Source organism: Hippoglossus hippoglossus, chromosome 17, assembly GCF_009819705.1.
Source record: "Hippoglossus hippoglossus isolate fHipHip1 chromosome 17, fHipHip1.pri, whole genome shotgun sequence".
NCBI classification, from domain to species: domain Eukaryota; kingdom Metazoa; phylum Chordata; class Actinopteri; order Pleuronectiformes; family Pleuronectidae; genus Hippoglossus; species Hippoglossus hippoglossus.
The window spans coordinates 9,457,526-9,479,552 of NC_047167.1; the positions used below are offsets into that span (position 1 = coordinate 9,457,526).

The 22,027-nt window shown below is 41.6% G+C and overlaps 3 protein-coding genes across 6 annotated transcripts; 1 reads left to right on the plus strand and 2 right to left on the minus strand.

The window, feature by feature from the left end:
* Window positions 1-84: 84 nt before the first annotated feature.
* Window positions 85-7,529, minus strand: glmna (glomulin, FKBP associated protein a). 3 transcript variants are annotated; one of them, XM_034613687.1, is made up of 19 exons: window positions 7,440-7,529; window positions 7,059-7,140; window positions 5,971-6,096; window positions 5,770-5,883; window positions 5,456-5,564; window positions 5,063-5,348; window positions 4,828-4,927; window positions 4,528-4,709; window positions 4,351-4,404; window positions 3,769-3,799; window positions 2,953-3,042; window positions 2,811-2,852; window positions 2,610-2,683; window positions 2,430-2,514; window positions 2,203-2,312; window positions 1,781-1,844; window positions 876-1,008; window positions 536-606; window positions 85-451 (listed from the first exon to the last, which is right to left on the minus strand). In XM_034613687.1, the coding sequence occupies exons 2-19, from the start codon at window positions 7,095-7,097 to the stop codon at window positions 362-364; spliced, it is 1,800 nt and encodes a 599-aa protein (XP_034469578.1). In that variant the 5' UTR covers window positions 7,098-7,140; window positions 7,440-7,529; the 3' UTR covers window positions 85-361. The 3 variants fall into 3 exon arrangements, with proteins under 3 accessions (XP_034469578.1, XP_034469577.1, XP_034469576.1); XM_034613686.1 differs by having other exon boundaries at window positions 7,059-7,157; window positions 7,440-7,519; XM_034613685.1 differs by lacking the exon at window positions 7,440-7,529 and having other exon boundaries at window positions 7,059-7,433.
* On the plus strand, window positions 7,493-17,148 carry rpap2 (RNA polymerase II associated protein 2). The gene is made up of 12 exons (XM_034613678.1): window positions 7,493-7,621; window positions 7,790-7,835; window positions 8,001-8,115; window positions 8,716-8,814; window positions 8,901-8,966; window positions 9,062-9,150; window positions 9,427-9,462; window positions 9,620-10,721; window positions 11,173-11,279; window positions 11,832-11,912; window positions 14,033-14,101; window positions 16,857-17,148. Exons 1-12 carry the CDS (start codon window positions 7,576-7,578, stop codon window positions 16,999-17,001), a joined length of 2,001 nt encoding a protein of 666 aa, XP_034469569.1. The 5' UTR covers window positions 7,493-7,575; the 3' UTR covers window positions 17,002-17,148.
* Window positions 17,149-17,730: 582 nt separating this feature from the next.
* Window positions 17,731-21,709, minus strand: gfi1aa (growth factor independent 1A transcription repressor a). Of its 2 annotated transcripts, none has more exons than XM_034613692.1 (7): window positions 21,674-21,709; window positions 20,360-20,579; window positions 20,006-20,200; window positions 19,088-19,488; window positions 18,751-18,888; window positions 18,425-18,590; window positions 17,731-18,303 (listed from the first exon to the last, which is right to left on the minus strand). In XM_034613692.1, the coding sequence occupies exons 2-7, from the start codon at window positions 20,469-20,471 to the stop codon at window positions 18,125-18,127; spliced, it is 1,191 nt and encodes a 396-aa protein (XP_034469583.1). In that variant the 5' UTR covers window positions 20,472-20,579; window positions 21,674-21,709; the 3' UTR covers window positions 17,731-18,124. The 2 variants fall into 2 exon arrangements, with proteins under 2 accessions (XP_034469583.1, XP_034469582.1); XM_034613691.1 differs by lacking the exon at window positions 21,674-21,709 and adding an exon at window positions 21,192-21,338.
* Between the last annotated feature and the right edge of the window lie 318 nt (window positions 21,710-22,027).

Consider the following 22,027-nt stretch of genomic DNA (forward strand, 5'->3'; position numbering starts at 1 on the left):
AAATTGAGCTGGAGCTGCCATCTCCAGAATTACAGCAAATCACAACTTTAGAGTTTTTTACCGTAGAAAATGTTGCACTTAGAATAAAGAGTACAGAAGTTTATTTAACCTTTTTGCATGAATACAAAAGTTTGAATACATATAACAGACGGAATAAAACCTTCCTGTCTATTTGGTTTGTTTTAGAAACAGAGTTTGAGACACTTTACCGTTACATTTCCAAATACCCAGCAGACCTGCTGACAACTTGAAACATTTGGATGGTTTAACACTTTCAAATAATTCATCCATTTAATTTAAACAAAGTAAATCAACAGGAGAATTGACAGGTTGACGATGTTGTAGCGGTTGAACCTGGACGCTACAGATTTTCCCTCGGATCGACGAGTTCCTCTATCCGCACCAACACGCTCTCGATCATGTCAAACGTGTGCAGTGCCGAGTGCAGAGCCTGAGAGGACACAGTAACATTAGAACTGTACAAACACAATCAAATGCTATTTATATATGTGATATATATGAAACCGTTGCTGACCTGAATCTGGGACTCTGACGTCATGTTTGGCAGCTTCTCGTCACCAACACTCACAGAGAGCTTCGACTCCTCTGTGGAAAACATGACATGAAGAACATTATTTCTCATTTATGATGGATGTGTATTTCGTACAGGTGGATTGAAAAACAATGACCAAGGTTATATTGTTTTAGGGCAGAATATGTGGGGAAAAAAGCCACCTTTAAGACCATGAAATATGAGGCAGCAATATTTTCTGTCCTCATGCATGTGCGTAGTTTTTAAGAAAAAGCGGAGAAGTAGTTTGAGAAAGGTGGATCTGATAAAGACATCAGTATGAATGAGGAAACCCTGGTCTGACCTTTGGCCCTGCTCTTCTTGGTGTCCGTGGTGTGCAGCTCCCTCTCATAGTGAGCTCTCGACATGTTCACACCAACACGCAGAGGCTTCAGGAACGTGTCCTCGATTTTATACAGTTCTGTCCAGATCCCCGTCTGCAACAACACAAGATCATCATGAGAGTAGTTCATGTAAAACTCCATCCACCTGGTGCTGATACACACTTGGAATCATAATTATGTTAGTGAATAAATGTGAAAGGCTGAAAAAATCTCTTTTTGGTTGTTCAGTGTCCAGTTATACTTTTCTCTTTGCATCCCTTTGTGTGCATCTATTTTTGTTTTGATGCTTGGTTGATTTGCATCTCTTTTTTCTGTCCATTTAAATCTATTTCCATTTTGTTTTGCATCTGTGGTGTTTTTGCAGATCAGAATCAGAAGGATTTATTGCCTGAAATAGTCATTGCATGAAATAGTACAACAGAATTTGCTGTGCATCACCTAAAAATCTATTTATTCATACATACATAATACACACACACACATCTGTCCACATTCATTAATAAAAAGAGTAAAAAAGATACATTGGAGTCATATTGTGTGTATCCTCATTTTTTGTCTATTTTTTTTAAAAACTTGTTTTAGTCTCCTTTTAATAATTTTGTGTTTTGTTGTAGTTTTCTGTCTAGTTTAACTGATTTTGTGTCGCTTTTTGATAATTTTGCGTAATTCGTTTTTTCATTGTGCTAGTTTTCCATCTCTTTATAGTCATTTCAAAAAGAACTGTTATCATACAGAGGTTCTGATCCCTGTTTCTGTGCCCAGCAGATTAATTCAGATATCCATCCATGACCATAAGATCCTGCAAATCAACCATCAGCCCTATCTGTGACTCAGGTGTGAAACAGATCCACTCTCTTGTTCTCACCTGGTTCTCAGTCACTTTATCTCTGATGACCAGGTAACGCAGCAGGTTCAGAGACTCCATGACTCTGAAGAGAACAACGAGAATAAGACGAGCAAGAAAGTTAATACGAGAACCAAAACTGAATCCTCTGCTGTTTCATTCTGAAGCAACATCCTTCAAAACATGAGCATTATGGAAACGTTAGAGTTGTGTCTATCTCATTAAACATAGTACAGTTCACATTTCAGTGATTCAATTAATCAAATAACATTATCTTCCATTTTTACTTTCTTGCAGTAGAGAGAAACACACTAACTCGCAGCAAACGCTTATTATTTCACCTGCCTCTTGCCCAGTGCATGCTGGGACAGGCTCCATCTACCTGTGCAGTTTATAAAACAGACGAGGAGTGTTAGAGTGTGTGTGTGTGTGTGTGTGCTGACCTGTCCAGGTACTGCAGGAGGTCGGTCTCTGGTCCGTCTGGGAGAATGAGGACCTTACGCAGCAGAGGGAGCAGGTGATCCCCCTGAAACCAGGTGTTACTGTTTCCCGGCTGAGGACAGAGACAAAGACAGACGTCACCGGGACTGACCACACTGACGTTTAGCTCAGAGTTACTGCACCAAACCAATCTAACAGACACCATCACATCTAAAGTGGCTGAACTCACCTGCAGGGCGAAGTCTATCTGGTTCTTGATGTTTTTGATGATGTAGCCTTCGAGTCCTGAGTGTTTACTGGTCTTCAGCATGTACCTGAGAAAACATTACCGGTTAAAGTCTTTATATCGAGGGGTGGAACAGAGAGAGACTTCACTGATGAGTTCAAAGGAGGGAAGGTGGACACTTACTGGAAGAAATTATACTTGGCTTCAGTGTCAAATTTATCAATGCTCAGCTGTAACACCTTAAGACCTTTAGTTCTCTGTCGACAAGAAGGAAAAATGAATATATCGATTTTCAAAGAGGGCTTAAATTACATTTAATACACAAGTAGAAAAAAAGGGTCACTGTTAAAACCAATATCTGCAGTTACAAATGTTAAGACTTACCAAATCGTTCCTTGGACATATTGTCATAACCTTCAACAAGTTCTGAAAATGAAAACTGAAGTTAATAACGCACACAATACTAATCGCATCAGAGCAGAAGCTGAGGTTTGAATGAGTGATGTGAGTGGACAACTGTGTTCACCTGAGGGACTGTGAGGAAGGATTTGATCTCCAGCAGATCAGCAGACAAGCTGCTGTCCTCTACCCGCACCAGAGTCTTCTCATACAGCTCCTGCGTGACAGGAAACACACTTGATTCAAACTCACACTTCCAACACTGATGACTGACGTCCTCCTACTCACTGTACAGAGGACGGAGTCTTTTGATACAGATAAAACGTGGCCTTCATTCTGTTTCCACCCTCAGTGGTAAAGGTCAAGGAACAACACATTCTCTATCCACTTCTTTTCTATCCATTGATTCTCACCGATGCTGTACTAGCATTACAGCCTTGTGAGGCGGCTGCTGAGGCCACGTGTTCTGAACAACACAAAAACAGCTGGAAAGGTATGTAGGATGCTACAAGATACTTTTAACCTCTGCCAAGGTTTTCTTTTTCATTTCCATTGTCGTTTGTACATTTGTTTGTGTGTCTGTTAGCAGGATTACACAAAAGCTACCCAGCCCATTTTCTTGAAACCTGGTGAAGGTCGGGTAAGAACCAAGAAATCATTAACTTTTGGGGCGGATTTGATTAAGGGGGCAGATCCATGACATTTTTTCATGTTCAACATTGCAAGACATCTTTATGAAAAAACAGGCATGTGTAGAGTGCTAATATCTATGAACGGTGCAGATCCGGATGCATCTGATCTCAATACATGTACTCTATGTGCAAATGGTGATAATGTTACTTTCCTAAAACTTGGAAACCACAGAGAGTTCGAGAAATGTCGCACCACTGAAAACAAAAAACAACAACCCTCATCTTTGATTCAGTGTTTCAGGTTGACTCACCAGTCCTTTCTGAATCCTGGTCTCCTCAGTTCTGACACAAAAAAAACATAAAAAATGTTCATGTCTATTTATTTAGAAGGGACTTAAATAACACGTGTACTTAAGTTAGATTTAGCGATGCAGGCTAGTTTTCATCCGCAGTCCCTGGCAGATTTATGGTTAAGAAAAAAACATACAAATAATAATACACATAAAAAAACTAAACAGAATCACATACACAGACACTTAATAATCAATGTCATCAAAACAGATTATACTGTGTCAATCTCCAGGAAACAAATCTCCTACTTCAAACACGTATAAATGTAGTAACTCAGTATAGCAGTCATAGTCTGTATTCTATATATGTAGATATATTGTAAATGTTATATTTAAAATCTGAGATTTGATATGGTTGTGAGTCGTAGTTACATTTTTGTCATCTGTCACATAATGGTGTTTCTAAGGACATTTCAACGTGTAAAGGAAACTAAATTTGAGAGAAATTCTTTGTCTAACTTTATTCCTGTGACCAGTTTTTGCTAAATTATGGCATTGTACAGATATAATGTAACAATATGTCATAATATAAATTATATTCACCTGGACAAGAGGAGGCAGATGTGCTCCATGTTGCACCGAAGAGAGAACACGGGACTGGAGAGACACAGAGGGAGTTAGGAAACAATCCATCCACTCACACAGTGTGAACTTTCATCTGTGTTGTCCAGCCCGACTTTTCAGCCAAGTCTGAAGAAACTAATACATTCACCAACTTACCTGAAGACACAGGGGAACGTATCTGCAGCCAGGTGATGGACGAACACCAGGTGAGTGAGGCTCGCCAAAGACTCTTTAGGATAACACACCTCCTCCTCCAGAAAACCCAGAACCTGTTTCCTCCTCAGCAGAGGCTGGTACACGAGGCTGGATAGGGGCTCTCCGATAGCACTGAGGGTGTTCTGCACAAAACACACACACGTGACCCGTCGCACCATTTACACTGAAGTGACAGAACGACGTCAACTCTTTCCAGAGTATTATAGTAAATATGTTTTCGGTTCATGTGATGTTTTATACCATAATCTCTGAGGCAAAACTCCTGAGAGGAGACACGGGCAGAGTGTCAGGATCCTTGAGTTGTGCCTCCAACAACGGGTGACTCAGACTCTTCATGCAGCTGCAGAGCAGAAAAACACATTTATTTAACCTGGACACCATTATGATATTTATGCACCTTCTTATAATGTATTTTGAGATAATGTATTTTCTTTGAAAGTCTGAATGTGTGAAACATTTCAAATTTCTCCCTCACAACTTCAGAAGCTCTGTGCGCAGCTCGTCTTCTTTATCGGTGTCTTGCCCGATCGTCAGCTTGTTCGTGCTCTCGCTCAGCTCGTCGTTCAACAGGTTTTGTTTGGCCTCGAGGACAAAGGGTCTGACAAAGGCTGTCAGGTCGGTGCAGCAGCGGCAAAGCGAGAAGACGTCATCCTCCTCCTGCTCCTTGGTGTGAGGTATAGGCAGTTTGGCCACCTGGTCCAGCACAGAGGACAGGGTCATGCCCAGGGACGAGGCCTTACGGTCGCCCAGGCACAGCAGCACTAAGAAGAAGGGAGGTGGAGGTGGTGGATCCATGAAATTGATTCCGTACGAGCTGACGTTTGATCACATGTATATTGAAGTGTATATCTAAAGAAATGTTTCCTACCTTTCTGTAGAGGGGTCAGCAGCAGATGGAGACTTTCTGCAATGGTGACAGGATCGTCCTGCTCCAGCAGCTCCAATAGACCAATCAGTAGCTCCTTGGGTCTGCAAGTCTGTTAAATCAAAGAGAATGTAAACTCAACACTCAAGACATTAGAGGGCTCATATGTTCATCGCTGTTTGTCAACGTTTTCAAAGCCTTTATTTAGCACGTAAATCTGCTACTATCAAAAACATGGATATCTTACTTTCTACAATATGTGACCATAACACATCTACACACTCATTGTTTTGTCTGTGTTTTAGAGATAAGCAGACCTCCAGCAGGTGGTTGAAAATGGCGAGGCATTGAGGAAGGTTCCGGTCGTCTTTATTCAGGAATACTTGAACCAGGGGAGGCAGCAGATTCCAGCCCATACATCTCACTATCTCCTACAGAAACAAGGGAAAAGAGTAATGTAGAGCTACACATTTATAAACAAGCACTGGTGCTGAAATGTTTATCTCTGAGCAACGTACCTGATTCTGTTCGTCCAGGACAATGCTGAGGACCTGTGCAGTGTTTCCCTCCTCGATGCAGGTTCGCCCAGCAACAGTGAAGACGTTATGGTCCTCAGTGGTGTAGCTATCATCAGGTAGTGCTTGCTGTGAAAAAAGAAAAAATATATATTAGCAATGAAAAAATTCCAATCGATTATCCACGGTCACTTTTTAAGAGAAAAGCCAAATATTTACTGGTCCTAGCTGGTTTATATCATTGCATATTAAAATACCTTAAAGGTTCTGGACTGTTGATGCAACAGAAACATTTGTCACTATTTTCTGATATTTTATAAATATAACTCCTTCTATGATGAAATAAACTGCAGCAGTCAGTGAAATATCAATTAAGACCTCAAGGTTAATTTAGGACCTTGAGTAGCTGTTTTGGAGCTACGAGAGAAAAAATAAAGAGTATAAAGCTGCAATGACATTTTATTAAGTCAACTACTGTTTCCAAGGTCAAGAATGAACTTTTGATCTCAGAATATGAATCAGATTTACAGAGAGGTAGCTTTTCAATATACAAAGAGTTTGCTTTGGTGAAAAGATAAATGGGGAAAGATAACGCAAATTAACAAGCGAGTAGTGTCGTTCAATGAGGAAGAATGAAGACGGGAACATAAAGTACAAGAGAAATAAGTAAAAAGCAAAACAATAAAATGAAAAGTATAAAAATAAAAAAATGTTACAGGTTGTGCAAAAGATGTGCAAGTAGTCAATGGCGTGTGCATTAATGTAACACATAATATCCATAAGGGCGGGGTCAGTGTCAGAGGCACTGTTCTTTTGCATGAGGTTTGTATGTATTTGTGTGTAAATGGTCTTTTAATGTTGTGTATTTACATCACGCTTGTCTAGACTCAGTCATTCTTGGACTTTCTTATTTCTATTTGATTCCTAAATGAATGGAGCAGGTATTGCTCGGTGAACAAATGCATTCAGATCTCTTCTATCTCTTGAATGAAATGACTCCACTGATTCAGAGGGGCATGTGTGGAGTGCACCCTGGACAGATGGAGGGATGTGTGCTGATGGGTGGATGGATGAGTGGGTGGTGCACTCACACATCTCTGGACCACATCGCTGAGCTGCTCCAGAGCCATCCCTGCGGTCTCCAGGTGGGTTTGTCTTCACACAGCGATCCTCCTGAACAAACACACAAACCACACGTCAGAGTCAAAACACACCCGATCGTTATCTAATGGCTGAATCAGCAGTAATCTGTGTGAGTGAAGTTCGGATCCAGGTCAGATGAGCCTGAGTTTGTTCTACAGTATAAACACAGGAGGAGATGACAGAATGCTAGTTTCAATTAACCACCATTAGCTTCGCTGTTAGCATGGAAACAAAGCTGAGTCACGCTAACATGATGAGCCAAACACAGTCGCTAACAGTAAACACTGTCATCACATATAATAATGTTTCACGTGACAACAGACACCCACCGACACTGCATGTCACAGACGAACCACAACGCTAACTCACTCCAGTGCTAACCGGTGCTAAGGGCCGGGTTGTCCCTTCGCGCTTTCCGTAGAGGGAAATAAACGTCACGGGTCAAAGTTGAAGAACAGAGACAACATGGAGACGGAGCAGAGGAGGAAAGCTCACAAAACCTCCAAAAATGGTCTGTTTCCACTCATCAGTTCTTCTTTTTACAAGAGTATTTAGCTTTATAAACATATAATTCATGCTAAGGCTAAATAAGTTTTAATATCGTCCTAAAGCTGTTCGTGTTGTAGCTCAAACACAAAGTGACTTGTCCTCAACATGTGAGCGTTTCACTGTGTGGCAGGTGGGAAACGCGAGAAAGCGATGACTGTTGAAGAAGAAGCAAGAAGGTGAGGAACCTTTTATTTTACTGTCTAATACACAATCCATTCAGATTGGAGTATAGTTGTACACTGTTCAATTAATAATCGATATCCTAGAGATGACTGTCATGAAAGTAACCAATAAGGAATACTAACATTTGTTTCAATGAACGTGATGTGTGTTGATGTCAGGAGGGAGGTAGTGACGGAGAAGCTGAGGCAGAGGCTGGATCTGGAGCAAAGAGCCCTGAAGGTGGTGGAGCGTCTCCTTGACGACAGTGTGGCTGAAGACTTCCTGGTTGACTGTGTACGTTTCACCCGAGTTCAGTATTTCTCTATGAAGGAGGTCCAGGATTAATCCAAACACGCATCTAACCCGTATACACCTGCCAGACGGGGCACAAGCTCTGAGACAGACTTCAGTGTCTCTAAGTCCTGCAGAGTGATGTCTCTCATTCTGGGATTAAAGTCAAAGAAACAAGTGACAGTGATTTGAAATATGCTTCCCATGTTGTTTATTATTCATACCTGTACTGATCAGGCGCTAGTTAGTGAAAACGGGCCATGTTATGACCGATTAAACTGGGGTTGGCACTAAATCAATAGCAGTAATTATCGTAATATAATTTTCATCAAAAGCAATATAATATCCAATGTAATGTCCAATATATGTCAACATTATGCTTATTTGAACTTTCTCATCTTGATATAGTTTTTGGCCACATCATCCAGCCCTAGATTAAACAACAGTGAGCTGATAACTGCTCTAACTTCCTCCCAACTCCAATCCAATTCCACATTGTAGATTTATCTTCATCTTCAATTTTTTACACTTCATCAGGTTCATCTTTAAAGTGACATAGTTGTTGTGTTCAGAAATATTTTTTTAAGTCTCCTTTCTTCACAGGCCAAATTCATCACTTCAGCTAATTACAAAGACGCTATCGAGGAGAGAGGGATTGCTAAACTGTGTGGTTATCCCATATGTCCAAATAAACTGGGCAAGGTAAGAGCCTTTGAATTAGTCTTTGTAATCCTAATAGCTTTATTGTGTTTCATGTGTTTAATATCTGTTTTCTACTGTTCACTTAGATCCCAACTCAACAGTATAAAATTTGTACTAAGACCAATAAAGTGTACGACATTACAGAGCGCAAGGTAAGTGCTGCTATATGTGTGTAAAATATATATACATATATATATATATATATCTCGCTGAAGAAATTATTTTCCCCCTTTCTATTTGTGTTTAGTGTTATTGCAGTAACTTCTGTTACAAAGCCTCCAAGGAGTTTGAACTACAAATATCAAACACTCCTCTTTGGCTCAGGCAGCATGAGAGGTACGTTGCTTTGTCTCTTCCCTAAAACACAACTATGAACTGATTGTTACATATTCCATCTATAGATATAGGTTTTATAATATAGTATTTTAATTTACTCTAATTTTATTGTATTTTAACTTCACAAGTTAATGTGTCTACCTTATTCGCACTATCTACTCCTGTGACAAGTGAATTTCCTTGACGTTGGATCAATAAATTTGATCTTAATTTATCGTATCATATATCAATTTCTGTATAATAAGGTCATGTGTTCATTTCCCTTATTCCTGACAGCGATCAAGAAATTAAACTGCTGAAGAAAGGAGATGGGTATGTTTCAGCTCCAGTGTTTACATTCCATTGTAAAGAGTATTGTAAATGCCAATACATATATATGAGATTTGTTGCAGATCTGATTCTACTAATGAGAAATATAATTTTTAGATGTTTCTAAGTGTTATTAAGACTTTATTACGTGTGTGTTCAGTGGGAGCTCTGGAGAGGTGGTGATTCTGTCAGACAGGCGTCTCCAAGAGGAGGACGTTGAGAATCTGCTGACCGCTGAGCCCGGGCAGCCTGACAGCTCCCAACAAGGTTGTGCTGCAGGTGCCCACAGCGACACCAGTGACGTGGAACAAGAACAGGACTTTGTCTCCAGCGTTGTGTCGCAGCGGCACGGTCGCAGGGTGCACTGGGGTGCCCTGCCTAAACGCACAGATGAAGATGAGGAAGGAAAACGAGGGAAGATGGAGAGGAGAGAGAAACAGAGCAGAGAGGGGGATAAGGAGGAGATCGAGCATCCTCAAAGTCAGAAAGCAGAGAAGGGAACAATTAAAGAAGATGAGCAAGGAAAAGAGTCTCATGCACTGAAAACAGAGAATAGAACTGATGCAGAAAAGCTGCATGCAAGAAATACTGACCCGGCAGAGGAAGAAGACTCGCCAAAGCAACCCAGTGTGGAAGAGGTTACAGCTAAGATTGATCTGTGCAGTTTGTCTGAAGGAGTCACTCACACTGTTTCCCTGTGTGTGGACTCAACACCTGCACAGGCAGAACCTGTAACACTGCTCATCTCTCCTCCACTTACTGACTCTCAATCCCCGGCAGGAAACAAACCCCTCTCCTCTTCAACACTAACCAGCCACAGCACAACATTGCCCCCCCAGCGAGGACTCGGCATCACCCAGGTGGGTATGAGTAAGAAAGGGGCAGCGGGGTTACGAGATCTACTCAAGAACCACACGGCTGCACCCAAACCCTACTCTGCCCGGCTGAATCTCCTCGAGTGTTTGAGAAGAACCTTGAAGGAATGGAGCACGGACGAGACCTTGAAATTCCTGTACGGTGCTGACCATTCAAAAGGCTCTCCTTTCGCTGATCTAAAAAGTGAGAAGGATGACGGAGAGGAGGAGCTGGATGAAGATGACATTGAGGATGAGATTCCTGTAGAGGTTGTTGAAGTGGCTGATGCAGCAGCAGCTCTATACTATAAGAACCTGAGGGAGGAGAGCCAGCAGCTGGAGCTCAGAGTAAAGGAGTTTTATAAAGGGATGTGGCCTGAGGGGATAGAGGTGCCAAATGACAACAAGGTTAGTGGAAGAAAAAGAGGAATGAGAGGAGGGTTGTGAATGGTGGTCCTTTTTGTAAGACTCTGGTCTCATGGAGGCACTATATTGAAAACATAATGAGTAAACAGTTGATCTGTTATCCCCAATATATAAAATAACTGCATTATAAGTGATTATAGCAGTTTTAAAATTGGTCAGATTTTAGAGTTTCATGTTTTGGTCTTTGGTTTCTATGTTTTTGTTGAGACATCATTACTTATCGGAAGTGGCAGCCCATTACTAACTCCTCACAATGTGTACTTTGCTGATGGGTTCTCAGCTCACTGGATAGTGTCTTCAAAGAAATATACAACACGGTGGAATCATGTTTCATTAAATTTCACTAAAATCTGTGACGTGTGGACCAGACGTGAGGCAATTTGACAAGAAATGACCCCGGACTGAGTCTTAACATGTTGTTTTCTTCCACCAGGTGACAGTCCAGGACCAGGACACAACAGACCCAGCTCTGCCACTTGTTGACTCTCAAGCTCAGCACCTCATCCAGAAACAAATCGCAGTGGAGAAGCTAACCAATTGGTGTGTATCTTTGTGTTTCTTTTCTCTTGTGTTTCTTTCGCCTATGTGCATTTACTGCATTTCTTTCCATATGTTTTATGTGCTTTTATTTTGCGGACACCTATATTCATCCAAAAATCCATGGCAGTGTATTGATGTGCTTTCTCAGCTTTGAACCATCATTAATTTTGGTCATATTTCTATCTTGACTGGTAATTCATATCTCTGTCCATTAGGAGATACCAGGTTCAAACATGTCACAATATATTTATAAAGTTATGCACTTGTTAACATATATGAGTGAAGTGTTTAGCACTTTGGAAAGTGTCTTCACCTTCAGAGGCCCCATCAGTTACTGGACAGTGCATTTAGTTAATGAACAGCAGACAAAGGAACTTGAAATCACATTCACACTAAAATCGCATTTTTTTATGTTGTTTTTTCTCTTTGTTCTTCGTGTGTGTGTGTGTGTGTGTGTGTGTGTGTGTGTGTGTGTGTGTGTGTGTGTGTGTGTGTGTGTGTGTGTGTGTGTGTGTGTGTGTGTGTGTGTGTGTGTGTGTGTGTGTGGTGCAGTCTCAGAAACATTGTGGGTCCGCTGCATCTCACCATGAGTGACGTCTCTGCTGACCTGAACAACCTGGTCAAGACGTTCAGGTCAGTACAGCGAACCACAGACTCCAGTACACTCTGTTCCCTGCCAGTCTACCAGAACTAGGAAACACATTAACTGTCCTTACACACATTTGTTTTTAGTCCTATAGGTTTTTCTTACTTACTATACTTTGCTTTTTAACTGTAATTTTCAACATCTGCAGAAGACAGATCATCATGGTTCACATCAGCTCCATTACAAATCAAAGAACTTGTAGCTACGCCTGATTTCTGTGGGACGGTCTGTCTGCAGGCCTCCACTGTAGGGCTGTTCTGCTTACTGTTTCACTGCTGTGACATGTGAGATATTAAAGTATCAATTTAATTTAAAGTGCATCTTTACAGGTTCATAATTTTCATTTAGTTGTCTACCAGAATATATTTATATGATGTATTTTTTAAATGATTATTTGTCTTAAACTGTACACTGCAAGGCACATCGTCACGCTCTATCTGAAAAGCTCCATTTTAACTCTCTACCCACCTCACAAACAGCCCCGACTGCTCTGATTGGTCAGCTAACTCATGCACATGTGTCATCGTGGTTACTTGTAACTCTAAACACAGCCATAGGTAGCAATGGCATTGTTCCTGCAGTACCGGAATGGGATATTAAAAGTTAGGATGAACCTTCCCCTTTGCATCAAGACACGAGGAGGATGTTTTACTGGGTTAAATTTTTATCTTGTGGCTGTCTTGCATTTCTTGTGTAACATTATTATCTGTTTAATCTCTGCATCATGGTAAACACTGTATGTGGGTGAACCAGTTAGGTGGTGAAACTTTGTTGAAAAACTAAATAATACAAACAAGGAGTATCAGGCCCATCAAGAAAACAATGATTTCACGTTGCAGCAGACTAAACTTTACTGAAAGGCAATAAGCCTAAAATGGGCTCTTAAAATTCCTAAGCACTGTGGGACGACTTGAAAAACTCCGGTGCCCCCTACAGGTCTGAATGAACAACGACAACAAAAGGAGTCATCAACTGGTTGTGAGCCTTCTCATGCTTCTGCAGTGGCCAGAGGCACAATGTTTTCAGGTTGTCCGTACGTCCGTCCCATTCCTGTGAACGTGATACCTCAAGAATGCCTAACTCAATTGATTTTGGTAGACAAAGGCCAAGGTCACGCTGGCCTCACAAATCTTAAACGTGATATCCTAAACAAGAATAAAGTGAAAATTCTTTCTCGCCTCTTCAGATTCTTTTTTAAATTAATATTTTGTAGGAGGACGTTATGGATGCCCTAATTAAAATTAAGCTGACTTTCCCTTTTAATTTTTTTCCAAATTTCTACTGTAATAGAACTTGAAACGTGACATACAGATAGTGAGGCTCATCCTGAACAAGAGTGAAAATTCTTCCTCACCACTCAAGGATTTCTTAAAAATGTATATTTCATAGGAAGAAGTTATGGATGCCATAATTCAAAAACTTAGCCGACTTTCTCAAACTTTCTACAGTAGAATGACTTGAAACTTGACACACAGATAGTGGGGGTCACCCTGAACATCTATGAAACAAATTGTGATTTGTGAATATGGGCTATACAAATACAATTAGATTAATTGATTGATAATATTTTCATCATGTACATAACTTTTTATAGTAGTCAGTATAGTGCTTTATTAAAGTAGGAATCAAATAATAAAAAAAACTTGAACATTTCCTGCCGTAACCATACTGCATACTCCCATCGGCTGGTTCGGATGTTTTCAACAGGATCGCTGTTGATTTAAATCTCTGTCAGTGATTTAAAAGCTGTACGAGCAGCAGAGTTAACACCTCCGAGGTGCTGCTTCCTGGAATTCTCTCTGAGGCCCCGCTGACAAGAGGCTGAAGCCATAGAATACACACAGAGCTGTCACAGCAGCATACATCACTGAAGTATTGCAGGCCATGTTTGTGGGGTTTGTTTGGGCCTCATGCACATTTTTTTCCCCATGTTTATTTAACACCAGAATTGGGTCATTTTTTGTCACCCGTCCCAAAAAAGGTTGCTCAAATCCAGTTTTGTATTTTCACACACCTCCTCTTTAAAATGACATAAATCTGATATTATGTTATGACTGGCAGTTTACTCTCCAGCGCTGACCTGTTGCTTCTTCCTTCAACGCCACAGGTTCAGCAACACAAACATCATCCACAAAACTCCAGAGTGGACCCTCATTGCTGTGATGCTTCTACATCTGTAAGTATACTGTGTGTGTGTGTGTGTGTGTGTGTGTGTGTGTGTGTGTGTGTGTGTGTGTGTGTGTGTGTGTGTGTGTGTGTGTGTGTGTGTGTGTGTGTGTTACTCCAGTATTAGGAGGGTGCTCCATGACAGCTGGACAGCCTCCTGCTCAACTGCCCGAGTCGTAGAAGAAGTTGCGAGGCCGAGGAAAAAAAGAATTCCAAGGAAATCAAGCCATATGCTGTGTGTCTGTGTGTGTTAGGTTTTGCTGATAGTTCATGGACAGTTCCGTGCTGCTCCCGTCTTGAGTACACACAGACACTTCAGAGCCTTATCTCCACCTGATTGCCCCTCTCTAGATCCGTGATGCAGGACAGACGGCACACACAAGCAGCCTTGTGCACTAACTAGTTAAATACAAACACACACACACATGCACACACACACACACACACACATTCAAGCAAAATGGATATTTTAAATTGCCCGGGTGGGAAAACTTTCACCTGATGCTCAGCTCTCTCTGATTTATGACTCCCTCAGTGGCCCTTGGTCAATTTACATCAGAATCATAATTTACATTGTGGTCTCTCCTGAACAAAACAATACACCTTAACTGTTGTGCAGCTGGAGTTCCAGTAGGTAACACAAATATATCACTCTTAAAGCCAAGGAGTCCTGTGGTGGCATAGGACTGCATTATATAAAAATTAATAGGCTGCAAAAGAGAGCTCTGGTAATGGACTTTGAAATGAATGTGGACAAACTGTGACTGGGTTAATACAAAATTTTGCTGTGATTGAAAATTTCTGAAAAGTGGAGTGGTTTGTGTTGTATAAATCATTTTTTGGGTCACAAGTAGAAATGATTTTACATAATAATCTCTAACACTCTGTAATGTTCAGGGAATACATTAAGAAAAAAAACAGAATAGTTTGAGACTTGTTATCTGTGCTTTGTGACTTTAACCTGATTGTAGGTGTTTTATAACTGTTGATGAGAGAGAAATGTTTACCACTGTATTTCAGATTAAGTTTTATCCAACCACTTAACTAACTGTATTTGTTACATGTTTAGCTGTTGTCAGTGGCAAGAGGAGAAGCCATGTGACGGCTTCATATCAGTTCGCTTCCAATTTATACGTCTGAGATATTTAACTCCTTTGGAAACATGTATTCTCTTCGTCACATGTCCCATTGGTACTCAATGATTTCATTAGTTCCTATTTAACTTCAAGCTTCTCCGTCCTTCCATTCCTCCATCATGAATAATTTGGTGTGCTGTCTTATCTGTCTGCTGCATGGCAGCTGTGGAGCTAGTCTTTTGTCCAGGCCAGCTGAATAATGGATACCCCCACTGCAACACTAGACCCCAGGGTGAACCGGAGATTATCCAGCAGTGCACCTCCACAGAGGTAGACAGAGCAGGTAGAGGGGGAGGAGGGGTGGGGGAGGAAGGATGAGGAGAGTGATGATCAGCTAGAGGGTAACAAACTGGATTTAATCCTGGAGGTAAACAACAATCGAGAGGGGTTGATTTAGTTGAGAGGAGGAGTCGATGCAAGTTGTTGTTTAGAGAGGGGTTATTTATTTTTGTCTTGACCTTTTACAGTAAAGAAATAAGGCAGACGCAAAAATGGAATTATCCACATTACAATTCAACTGTCCAGTTCACTTTGAGCCTCAGAAAACAGGGGGACTAAAATGACGGAAATATCTGAATGGGTAATGTTATATATTTAGCTGTTTTGGTTCATGGACAGTTCCGTGCTGCTCCCGTCTTGAGTACACACGGACACCTCACAGCCTTATCTCCACCTGAGAGCCTTGTGCACTTACTAGTTAAATACACAAACACACGCAGTAGTTCCTCTGTATACATTCAAGGAAAATGGGTATTTTCCCCCGGGTGGGAAAACTTTCACCTGATGCTCAGCTCTCTCTGATTTATGACTCCCTCAGTGGCCCCTGGTCAATTTACATCAGAATCATAATTTACATTGTGGTCTCTCCTGAACAAAACAATACACTTTAAGTGTTGTGCGGCTGGAGTTCCAGTAGGTAACACAAATCTATCACTCTTAAAGCCAAGGAGTCCTGTGATGGCATAGGACTGCATTATATAAAAATGAATGGGAACAGACGTCCTGGTAATGGACTTTGAAATTAATGTGAACAAACTGTGAAAAAAAAGAAGAGTTTGACTTTTAATAAATCTCTTCTCAATGTTATATTGAGTGTTATATGAAATGTTATATATTCTTAAACCCCTTGATTTAATTTAATTCAACTTTGAACTGAAAGCTGACATTTTTTAAACCTAACCGGATGGCTTCATTTCAAATCCATTCAGGTGGTGCACAGACCCAAAACTAGAGCACATACTTCAGCCAAGGCCCAACAGCCCTTTTAAATTCAATCAAGCTGCACCAAATATCAAACACTCAAAGATATCTCTTCCCTAAATAAACCAGATTTTTTTTTTTCATCAAGATCCATGAATGAGTCCCTTTTGGAAAAGACTGAAAAGCGCCCTAACTCACAATGTTAAACAAAGTGTTTTATGACTCTGAAAACCTTTCTTTTACAACAACATGAGCCCTGGTCAGCACTCGTGTCTCTGCTGATTGGATCCTGTGGTGGAACTTGTTGATTGAAAGTGTGAATTTTAAGTCTGTGTCCTTGTTTGTTCATCATCTATATTGTTTATCATTAATACACACATTGATGCTCAGTGCGTAGTTGTGTATAACTTATTGTGTTTTGTGTTCCAGGTTGTCAGATGTGTCTCTGGTGGTGAGAGAGGCCTTTGAGATGACGGCATCAGCGGCGTATTTGAACACGATGATGGAAGAGCTCGGTCTCCAACAGCAGGATCTGTTGAACTTAGTCCGGCTGTTTAAAACCCCAGCACACTGACACACACACACACACGCATACACACACACATGGACAGATTAATAATTAATCGTCATGTCAGAGTTCCAACTGAATTCTGTAAATGTGTTTTCCAGACGTTTTGCTGAAATGTTTATTTTTCATAAATAAATTTGGTTGTAAAAACTGTAAAGACGAAAGTTTTGTGTCCTTTTGTTCCATGTGTTCTTTATCCAACATGAATATGACACAAAGTCCGTCTCGCCACAATCTGATCTAGGATGTAGGAGTGGAGTCTGTTGATATTGCGGTTCAACATTATTGTATGTACACAATCTGTCAAGAGATATGAGCAAATCAGATCCCAGACTTCCCTGAGCAAGGCCAAATAAATCACACCCAGCGTTCCGCCAGTGAAACCGTCATGTGGACCCACTGCTGCTCGTTGCTGTGCTGGAAGAAACTTCTGCTGCAATAAACGTGACGCTATTTCTGCAGACTTCCTTCACATGAGGGTTTATGGCACCATAATGCCATTTGTTATATGGGTATGCGTCTGGAAATATTTGGTTTGGACCAGGTGGCGCACGCAACAAAACGTTTTTTCTCTTCCCATTCAACAGTGGAGATAGAAGTTTGAGCTGTCAGGCAGATTGTGGATGTGATTGATGGCCCTGCATGGCTGAACACAGCTTCTCGTTTTTTACAGTGAACAAACAATCAGAGGAGGGAGACAGAAGGATTTTGGATAAATGTATTCAGTTTTTTTAATGTGTTACTGTCGGTCGAAACTTAAAAACTATTAAATTATGATAAACATTTTCTTCAAATTGAGTTAAACTGAAACAAACTAACAACTCAGCTTCAGAAGTTAATTTTCAATTTCTCAACATACATTGACAACATTTAAACAGCTTAATTCTTAATTTTAAATAATCTGGACATTTAAAACTATTCTACTTTTTAATATTAATAATTTAAAAACACTCGATAAATAAAGTTAATTTCCATAAAACCAATCAGAATATCTCAGGCTAAATAATGAACATTTTTTAAGGAAAAGGGGAAAATGCAACAAACAGAATAGAATAAAATAAATCAGGATAATCCATTTGTATGGTCAATATATTAAAAGTGCAGGATTTGATAAAGCGTCGACATGAGTTCATTTCAGTCCGTGCTGCGTCTCCTTGTGTCTCCTCAGGTCCACTTTCCTCTGGAAGCCTTTCCCGCACAAGTCACAGCCGAACGGTTTGAAGCCCGTGTGTTTCCTGCTGTGCGTGATCAGGTTGGAGCTCTGACTGAAGGCCTTCCCGCACACCTGGCACTTGTGCGGCTTCTCTCCTGCAGCGGGAACAAAACGGCACAAGGTCACATGGAGGCTGGTTTTTACGCATCACGCATTACGCACGGCCAGGCCTTTAAACGTGAAACTTACGAGGACTTTGGGTGCGCAGTATCTCACCTGTGTGGATGAAAGTGTGTTTTTTCATGTCTGACTTCTGGTGGAACCTCTTCCCGCAGTACTGGCACGGGTAAGGCCGCGTGTCCGAGTGGATGAGCAGGTGCGTGGACAGTGTGGAGGAGCGCTTGAAGCTTTTGCCGCAGATTTTACAGCTGAAGCTTCTCTCCTGACAAAAAAGATTTAAAACATTAAGTTTAACCGCAGAAATGACCTAAAAACAGACTTTTATTTATTTGAACTTCCAGATGGCAGAACTGTCATCCAGAGGCTTCGCGTCAGGATGTGCGGCCCTGAGGCCTTTGAGCAGCTTCCAGTTCGGGGCCTACCTGGGAGTGAACCGCTCTGTGCTGATCCAGGCTCACCGCGTGGCCGAAGGTTTTCCCGCAGATCCCGCACTCAAACGGCCGCGTCCCGCTGTGCGACCGCCGCACATGAACCTCCAAACCGTGAGGTGTGGAGAACACCTATAGGGAAATGAACATGAATTACATTTACACTTACAATAAATGTTTCAACCAAAAAAATGGAAATAAATATATTGTAATAACACAATTTAGCTAAAGAAGATTATCCACAAATAAATGTTGTAATAATAATATCATTTCTTGATAATCAATAATACAAGATCATCAACATCTCTGAAGTGAAGCTCAATGAACGAACCTTGTAACATTTAATGCACTTGTATGATCCATCGGACTCGAAGTGGGCGCAGATTAACTCGTTCTCAGACTTGATCTCCGCACTTGGGGGCTTCTGCTTTACATCCACATACAGCTCCTCTGTGTCCCGCATCCTGCGGATGTGTTGGGCCGTTGAGGGATAATCCTGGTAGCATCCGGCCACAGGACCTCGCTGTGCGTAAAGCTGCTCGGTGCCGCTGTCCTCTGGTTCATAGATGCTGACGGGTGAGTTCGGCTCTCTGTGGCCCTGGTGGTGGTGGTAGGGTCTCTGGACCAGGTGCCGCAGCTCGGAGCCGGTGTATGCCGACCAGGAGTAAGGGAAGAGGGGGATGTTGAAGTGGTGACCGTCCTCCGCTGCTGGAGTGGAGCACTTCTCTGAATCTGGGGGTTAATGTCGACGTAGTGTAAGTTTACATGCAAACTGAAGAGTTGCAGTTTATGTCTTAAAATGTATCATTTACAATCTGCACCGAGCCTTACGTGACATAGTACATTTATTTGATTAAAACCCTCAAATCTCTGCATCAAAATGTTGCACCTTACAAACGTTGTTTCAAATAGTTTTGTAGGGGGGGCATGCTATAAATGATGATTAACAAGATACTTGGCCTGAAATGAATTATTCAATTGGGATTAAAAAACAAATTAGGCCCATCAATCAACAATGGACTCACGGATCTTAAAATTAACAAGTTTAATCTTTGTTTTCCTTCATTAGAATCAAAACTATGCCATAATGAAAATATTTTACACACTCATTGGATGTGGTTTAACTGCAATTGAAAACTAAAGGGTTCTTAATAATTATGACATTAACAGGCTTCTAGAAAAGTTTGCTGAGTTGTTCTGACTCTTCTAAAATAGCAAAAGTCTAAATGAAACATATATTTGAACAGACCTGGTGACGAGGATGGAGACGGGGGACGCCAGAAATCACAGTCGGGGGATCGGTCACACACGCTGCCTTCACAGCTCAGCGGGGAGCTGGAGGACAGCGACCCCGGAGACAGCAGCCGGGACCCGGGGGACAGACTGTCTGCGCCGGCGCTCACATCCTCATGCGGCTCCAAGTTCTCCGCCTGAGATTTGGTCTCTGGTGAAAACAGAGAACAAGTTGACTGACTCGTCTTAAGCAACAACTTTTTTTTTTAAACTTTGATGTTGAATTAAATCATTTTTATGAAGTCAAATCGCTCTTTCATTTGCACAATTCAACCAATTTTCGTGCGTAATTACGCACAGACGAACTTACCCACGCACGCTTGAGCCAGGATCGAATCCAGCCCACTGCAGACATCGTCCAGGTAGCGGGGCTGGTGGTAGCTGTGGGCCCGTTTACTCTTCACCAGAAAAGACCTCGGCATGTTTGTTCTCCTTCAGTCGGTGTGAGCTGCTGATCGGGTCTGAAATCCTCCACTTCACTCCACCCGTCTGCGCCCGGCTCTGACTTTAACTCCGGACAGATTGGGACACTATTGGTTGACAAGAGAGAGACGGGCGTTGGGATTTTTGGCAGCTCATTACGCATGTGCAAAGACGCGGTGCCGTTTACCAGGTGTCGCGGTGCAGGTGGTCGAAAGCAGGACCTCCTATTAATCCACTCTGAGGGTCCCGGCAAATATGGGATTGAGGAGAGGATATTGAATGTCTTTAATGGTGCTCTCAGAGTTGTAGACTCAATTAAACAGGGACACTTTGTAAGCAGTAGAGTTGACTTTGGTAAATCTTTAGGATCTTAGTTAATAAGATGCAGTGGGTTAAGTAATGATTCCTCGATCTACTAGTACTTGTACTAGCTTCTATTCCTGAATTTAGTGTTTCTAATGTGCGCATATCAATTTCTAAGCAGATGGCACAGTTAGAAAAGTTACATCAACATTATAGGACATTGAGAAAAATTATAAATAAGCATGGATTTGTGCGCCGGCCAGTCTGTTACACATATTGAAAATACCACCGCGACATTGGACATGTTGGAGTCTCATCAAACCATATGCGATTGTAAAGACTACACAATGAGATGTTGAGTGCGTGTGTCTGTGCTCGTGCGGGCTGTGGTGCTGCAGGCTGTGATGGATAATGACCTGTTTGTTTGACGCTTGTAAAATGATCCTGTTAATGAGACGCGCGCGGCCGCTGCGCACAACAGCCTGCCGGTGGAGAGCTGGAGTATCTCTTTACAGTTACACTGCTTCAGTTTACCCGCTGACTGCAGCCTGTACTGCTTTACATCATTAATACCCCCCCCCCCCCCCCCCCCCCACACACACACACACACACACACACACACACACAGTCCACTTAAAGAAATGCAGAAGAAACAATATGTGTATAAGAAAACAGTTGCCAGTAGAAATCTGTCAAAGAACAAATCATAGCGCAGGTTTTGGTTCTCTGGGTGTTCAAGGTCGCACTGAAGCAGAGTGACATCGATTTTTTTTTTTTTTGTTGTCACATGTGGGAACAGAGTTTGTTTGATGCAGCTGCAGTAAGTTTAGAAACCTGCAAGCAAAGCGCAGAGAGATAGTGCGAGGTGTAAAGCTTTAAACACATGTCCCATACTCACACACACGGATATATCCTGTAGCTCTGAGGACACACACACACACACACACACACACACACACACACACACACACACACACACACACACACACACACACACACACACACACACACACACACACACACACACACGCACACACACATCTGTACACATGGAGTCTGAAAGTCTAAACACCATGCACAGGTTGAAGAGAGAGACAACACAAACCCTCCTCTCTCTTTCTCTCTCTCTCTCTCTCTCTCTCTCTCTCTTTAAGTCTCTTTCCTCCCCTCTCTCTCTTAAGAAATTCATTTCCATGTCAGTCAGCCATGACAGGCAAACAAAACCACTGATTCTTGTCTTGATAAGATTCCA